Raw genomic sequence first — 6,440 nt, 5'->3', positions numbered from 1 at the left:
TTATGCTTCTTTATTTCAATCTAATAAGACTGTATTGAGGAGGACAGGAAGTCATAAATAGTTCAAACTCAATTGTTGTATATGAAATGAATGTGAATTAAAACAGTGGGTCTAAACTTTGGATGTTGTCTTTAATTATGTGTTTGATGTGTCCCTTCATAAGATAATGGCCGATAACTAACTGGGTTTTTGAGTGCTTGTTGTATTCAGCAAATGATCAGTATTTTTATTCATATGAATAATCAGTTATCAGTTGAATGGGGTTTAATACTCTGAAAGTCTAAAATGCTCAACATTGTAGTTTCATTTGATCAAAGGAGGTGCTAGATGGTGCCAGAGATGCATGTGAAGCACACACAATTCAGAAAAAAAGGCAACAACAAGAAAATGTAAAATGTAAGAGACAGCAGGCAGTGATTATAGATCTCAGATTCATTTAATTAGTTATTTTTTTTATGTTAAAAAGTCAATTGTCACAAATGATGTAGGTTGTTGAGAAAACGTTTACAAATAAATCTGGTCGCAACATCGTTTCATTCTAATGGTCATAAAAAGCAAAACCAAGCACCGAAGAAAACTATTTACAGGAAACCTCTCTAAAAATGTAAACCTCTGACAACAATGTATTTCCTTTAGAGTTATGCGAGTGAAGATTGACTACAGGCACTTCTGTATGGCTACCGCAGTACACTATGAAAGAGACAGGTCATGTGTTAGCAACAAGGCCTATATTTGTTTACGAGAACACATGACGTAATCGCTTTCATATCATTCATAAATCACCTTAAAGAAATATGAGGGTATTCCCACAAGGTTGGGAGTGTTTTCTCCGTTCAGCTGCCAAATCAGCAAGTGTCCATAGTTGATTGATTATGTCCATGGCACTGCCGCCTATGAGTGTGACGCTAGAACAATATGCCCAACAACCACTGATGCATTTAGATGCAACATACAAACTGACAAAGATACAAGGAGGATCCCGAGCAAGCTTTCTTTATAGCTGGTTTAAACTTTTCCCTCAAGAGTTTACTCTTTTTTTTCTTTTTTTTTCTTCCAATTCCTTATTCGTCAGTGCAGAAAGATAGGAATGTAGGCCTTGTAAGGACCTGGTACATTCTGGGTTACCTGTTAATTATGGTGAAGAGTACATGGGAATGAGGGGAGAACAGCTATTGATCCTGGATGAACACATTGATACATTCATTGTTTTCCAGTGAATCACTGTCAAGGCAGTATAATTCAGGTTCCCTATTCTTATTTCTCTGTCCTGGGAGGGATTGATAAAGAAACGTAAATACATGTCATCAATCTCATTGCAAATCATCAGGTTCGCTAGACGTTCCCCCACCACTTTTAACTCAACAGGGCTATTGCTGTGTCTAAGAGTACTGCGTACCACCGTGGATTGGTACAGAGTTGAAGGTCTCTAGAAACGTCTGCTGGAGCTGGTGGATGTCACAGACTTGGTGATGGTGGCACCTCCGCCGCTGCCGCCGCCAAAGCTGCTGCTGCCGCCAAAGCTGCTGCTGCCGCCGTAGCTGCCGCCGCCGTAGCTTCCGCTGCCGCCGCCATAGCCGAATCCACCCGAGCTTCCGCCGGAGTAGTCTGGGTACAGAGAGATAGAGTGGGATCAGTTTAATCTGCTGTAAAGCTAGAGGATATTTCGGTTTCAATGATGCATGGCAAAATCCATGTGTATTCCTCAGCATAACGTAACATGTTCTGTTCAAGGTGACACAATTAGAAATTAAATCAAATGGTACTTACTGCCGCCAGAGGTCTGCTGCACATGGATTGTTGCAGACGCACCACCGGAGGATATTCTGTAAATAGATAAGTCCAATGTTATTGAAGTTTGGATGGAAAGTTGATCAAATATGCTAACTGTTATTCATAACATGCTAAGCTAAGAGGCGAATGTCTCAACTATCCAGCTTTAACTCACCTGCTTTCCTCTCCTTCCAGCAGCTTCCTGTAGGTGGCAATTTCAATGTCCAGGGCCAGCTTGACGTTCATCAGCTCTTGGTACTCACGCACCTGGCGGGCCATGTCCTGCTTGGCTCTCTGGAGGGCATCCTCCAGGTCCTTGATGCGGAGCTTGGCGTCCTTCACCGCCATCTCACCGCGCTCCTCTGCCTCAGCGATCTGAGCCTCAAGGTTGGCCCGCTGTGGTAAAAGAGAATGGTGCATTTGCATTAACCTCGGCTATTAGCAATGCTCATTAGCATTAGCCTGTATCCACTGTAGAAGCATGGATTAGCAGCTAATGGTAAGACGCTAGTGCTATGAACCATCTTACTTGGACATCAGCTATTTATGGACAATCCTCATAAAAGGGGTTCTGAAATTAGATGGCACCCTCACCTGTCCCTTGACAGACTCAATCTCATTCTGGAGACGAGAAATCATGCGGTTTAGGTCAGCGATCTCAGCCTTGGTGGAGCGGAGGTCCTCACCATACTGTCCAGCAGAGCTCTGCATCTCCTCATACTGTGAAAAGTGAGGAAGAAATGTAAGAAAATTAAAATGAGAGAGGTGAAGATTGCTTATTTTGGCCAAAATTGTCCTGGTAAACTCTGTTCATGTTCAAACGCTGCTTACCTTCTGCTTGTACCAGGTCTCGGCCTCAGCTCTGCTGCGGTTGGCGATGTCCTCGTACTGAGCGCGCACTTCAGCGACAATGGAATCCATGTCCAGGTTACGGCTGTTGTCCATCTCCACCACAACAGAGGTGTCCTTGATCTGGCCCTGCAGCTCACGCAGCTCCTGAAGATCCAAGGGAGGATGGAGAGAAGCTTTTAGATTTCATCCCACATCTGATTCACTGACTATCATGTCGTGTTGAAGCTCTCCAAGATTCTGATATGGAAGACATGTGTTGCATGGTAAATGTGAAAAAGTTCATGAATGTTGAAAATGTTAATGAATGGGTCGTACCTCCTCGTAGACGGCCCTGAGGAAGTTGATCTCATCCTGAAGAGCGTCAACCTTGGCCTCCAGCTCCACCTTGTTCATGTAGGCACCATCAACATCCTAGAGAGAGAGAGAGAGAGAGAGAGAAGTTAATGGATTGGAATTGATATTGGTTCCATCTCTGATATGAGTTATGACGAGACATGATGTTATATCCTGCACACCTTCTTCAGCAGGACAAACTCGTTCTCCACTGAGGCGCGTTTGTTGATTTCATCTTCATACCTGGTGACAAAGCAAGGGGCAAAATTTCATGCAAAGTCATCACTCTGGGTGGCTTCTTACGCTGAGGTTAAACACAAGTTATTGCTTATACTAATACGGCTACTTTTGAAGCATATCCGACATATCGACGCCTACTTGTTCTTGAAGTCCTCAACCAGGCCCTGCATGTTCTTCAGCTCCCCCTCCAGCTTCATCTTCTCGTTGCCCAGACCGTCAAGCTGTCTGCGCAGGTTGGAGATGTAGGCCTCAAACATGGCGTCGATGTTGGAGCGGGTGGTGGTCTGGTCCTGCAGGAGGCTCCACTTGGTCTCCAGCATCTTGTTCTGCTGCTCCAGGAAACGCACCTGCAGGGACAAAAGGGAAATGGTCAGTGAGTGAATGAATAAATGGATGCGTGTTCATTAATGAATGAGGATGGGGGATGGATGGCCCATGAATAAGGCTTTATAGCCTCTAAATTCAAATTCAATTGTCAGCCTGAGTAGACTTGGTGATGAAAATAATGAATCAGTTCTGTCGATTTTTAAAAGGGAGTAGAACGAATTGGGCTCCAATGGTGTGGCAAAAACATAACTTAACTGAAGTCAACCTTGTAGCAGACTTGCAATAAAAGCCACACCAGTATAGCTGTGTAAATAGCATCACAGGGTTGGGCTTGAACAGCCAGTCCCTGTCCAAGACATTGTTCATTTAACTGATGATGACATATGGTAATCTACATGTATACACCCAGGCTGAGAAGCCCACATCCTGGGAGGCAAGATGAAACCTGATCCCGTCTGTAATCTGCCCTGAGATGTGTAGCTCTCATTGTTCGCTCTCAAAACAAAAGATAGGCAAGATAAAGAGAGTTTATCGGCATGCCAAAGCATATCCAAACTTTCTCTGCCTAGGACAGGCTCACTGTGTGTGTGTGGCTTTAAATGTTTTACCTATCTCTCATAGCTATGAGTCATCTCCTTTTCGCTCTGTTTCACTGTGAAGGCCACGCATTCATTCCAGCCGTAAAAAAACTAGGTGTGGCAGATAAACCACAGAAGACAAAAGCAGCTTTGAAGGCTTTTACAGGGGTGTTTACATTGTTCTTTGCCTTGCTTGTGAGAGTTGACTCTCTGCCAATTAAGGGGGTGTATTTTATTATCTACCTCAAGTAAGGCATATAGGGGGTGTGCAGGTGAAAATACCTAGAGACTGGTGGAGTTCATCTTTCATTGGAAAAGACAAAAGGAAGAGTTGATTTACTGTACTGCAAATACTCATCTCCCATGACAACGGCGACAGGCATAGACTTTGGACTGTGGGCACTAGAAAGGTCCACACGACCACACCCCACAGGTAGGAGATTGGGTGAGTCATGGGGTTAGAGACGGGTCTCCACCCTTGTTTAGATAGCAGCCAAAGAGGCCGCTACAGTCACAGGACGGGCTATCAACTCCTGGGTGGAGACCTTTAATAACTTTTGTGAAAGTTAAACAGAGGGGTAGTCAGAAACAGCTTTTGCACAGTTTATAACAGAATCCCAAAGGTCGAAATTCATTGACGATTCAGCATTAGAGATAGGACGCCATGGCAGCTATGAATCTTATCTCTCTCTTTCTTTGAACCAGAGTGTAAGATTATTGAGCTCACAAGGGGAGTTGTGACATAAGGGCTTAGTCAACAGAAAAATAAACATTCCTGCATATTGAGATCGTCTTTTCTTAGCTATATACAGACAGGAAATCCTGTTATATTAGGATGCTAATATGTGAGGTGAGAGCAAATGCTTGTATCTGTTGCCTTTCTGGTTTACTCCATTGATTCTGATCATTGCACAGTATCCCTGTAGTCAATGTCAAATATCTATTTGGTTACAATTTGACATGGAAGCCTGCAAATAGTATAGCTCTACACAAGCAAAGCAGAGTAATATCATTCTGCTTTAATACAGGCTTTAAGCTCACTTTCTTTAAGAATAAATTCAGTGCATGAGAAAGTCAATGGAAATGTGTACTGGTACTTATCTTGCTCATTACAGAATATATAGTCAAATAGCATGCAATCGATATCGATGTGAATGCTCAGTATTTGAAGTGCAGGCGAGGTGGAGTCCTATAGGGTTAACAGGAACTGACCTTATCGATGAAGGAAGCGAAGCGGTTGTTGAGGGTCTTGATCTGCTCCTTCTCGTGGGTGCGGACCACCTGGATGTTGGGGTCGATCTCCAGGTTCAGGGGGGCCAGCAGGCTCTGGTTGGTTGTGACAGCTGTGATGGGGTATCCGCCACCCATACCACCACCGAATCCAGCGCCGAGACCGCCACCGTAGCCACCTGCGCTGCTGCTGCTGCTGTAGTTGAAGCCGCCGCCGCCGCCGCCGCCGCCCATGCCCATGCCCATGCCACCACCGAAACCGGCGCCGGAACGACGGACGGATCCGCTGCTCATCCGGGTGGATCCGGGGGCAATCATAGACTGGCTGGTGAAGCTCCTGCGAACGCTGGTGACGCCGCCGCCCATGCTGCCGCCGCCGCCCATGCCGCCGCCGCCGCCGCTGGTGTAGCTTGTCCTGCTGAAGCTCATCGTTGAAACTTTAGGGGAGTGTTGACTCTTCTTTACAAGCCTGGAATTCTCGAAAAAGAGAGAGGGGTAGAGAGCGACAGAAGTAGGACAGAGGACAAGGAGGCTTCAAAAGGAGAGTCAAGTCCCTCAAGTGACGATCTGTCTGGCACCACACCGGTTTTATCCTACTCTAGAGCCAAGGGGAGGAGCATTCACCTGGAACATACCCACTTTTACCTGCACCTCTCTCTCTTTCCCTCCTCCTTCCTCTCCCTTGGTTCCCTTGAGGCTGTGGCTAGCAGGAGTGGCCTGTCCTGTCAGACTGGTAGAAAAGGTTTGAGAGGAGATCAGCCCTGACACACCCTGCTTCTGGCCAAAGGGTTGAGAGAGAGTTGTGGGGGAGGGGGGGGGGGTGTGAGTATACAAGGAGGGTGAGTCTTTTAACCTTTGGGATTAATTGCATTTTACGAGAGGTCTCTTCAAGAGACGACAGGTGCACTATCTTACAGAGCTACGAGAGTAGTCACAGAGCTACGAGAAAGTGAACGAGGAGAAATGCACTAAAAATGTGGTTACTTGGAGATAATTTACTGTCGTGTCGCTACCGTATGTCTTCAATATGTATGGCGAACATGGTTATGTGATTACAAAACTTAAATAAACATAGCCTATCGGAAAAGGCAAGCCTACTGTATAGACACA

The 6,440-nt window shown here is 45.4% G+C and overlaps 1 protein-coding gene across 1 annotated transcript; it reads right to left on the bottom strand.

The window, feature by feature from the left end:
* Nucleotides 1-417: 417 nt before the first annotated feature.
* LOC129841342 (intermediate filament protein ON3-like) lies at nt 418-5,916 on the bottom strand. Its single transcript, XM_055909576.1, has 9 exons — nt 5,313-5,916; nt 3,334-3,542; nt 3,138-3,198; nt 2,938-3,033; nt 2,602-2,766; nt 2,365-2,490; nt 1,946-2,166; nt 1,768-1,823; nt 418-1,605 (listed from the first exon to the last, which is right to left on the bottom strand). The coding sequence occupies exons 1-9, from the start codon at nt 5,757-5,759 to the stop codon at nt 1,427-1,429; spliced, it is 1,560 nt and encodes a 519-aa protein (XP_055765551.1). The 5' UTR covers nt 5,760-5,916; the 3' UTR covers nt 418-1,426.
* Nucleotides 5,917-6,440: the final 524 nt, after the last annotated feature.

The sequence above is a fragment of the Salvelinus fontinalis genome, chromosome 3 (assembly GCF_029448725.1).
Source record: "Salvelinus fontinalis isolate EN_2023a chromosome 3, ASM2944872v1, whole genome shotgun sequence".
NCBI lineage: Eukaryota > Metazoa > Chordata > Actinopteri > Salmoniformes > Salmonidae > Salvelinus > Salvelinus fontinalis.
The sequence above is the reverse complement of the archived record's forward strand: the minus strand, read 5'-3'. Positions and strand labels throughout refer to the sequence as shown.

Bases quoted from the DNA above. Each gene is read 5' to 3' on its own strand.
- LOC129841342 (XM_055909576.1), bottom strand. From the start codon at position 5,759: ATGAGCTTCAGCAGGACAAGCTACACCAGCGGCGGCGGCGGCGGCATG. The intron at 3,543-5,312 runs GTCAGTTCCTGT...TTGTCCCTGCAG, and splicing joins TCGCTTCCTTCATCGATAAG to GTGCGTTTCCTGGAGCAGCA. The intron at 2,767-2,937 runs GTACGACCCATT...TTGGATCTTCAG, and splicing joins TCAGGGCCGTCTACGAGGAG to GAGCTGCGTGAGCTGCAGGG.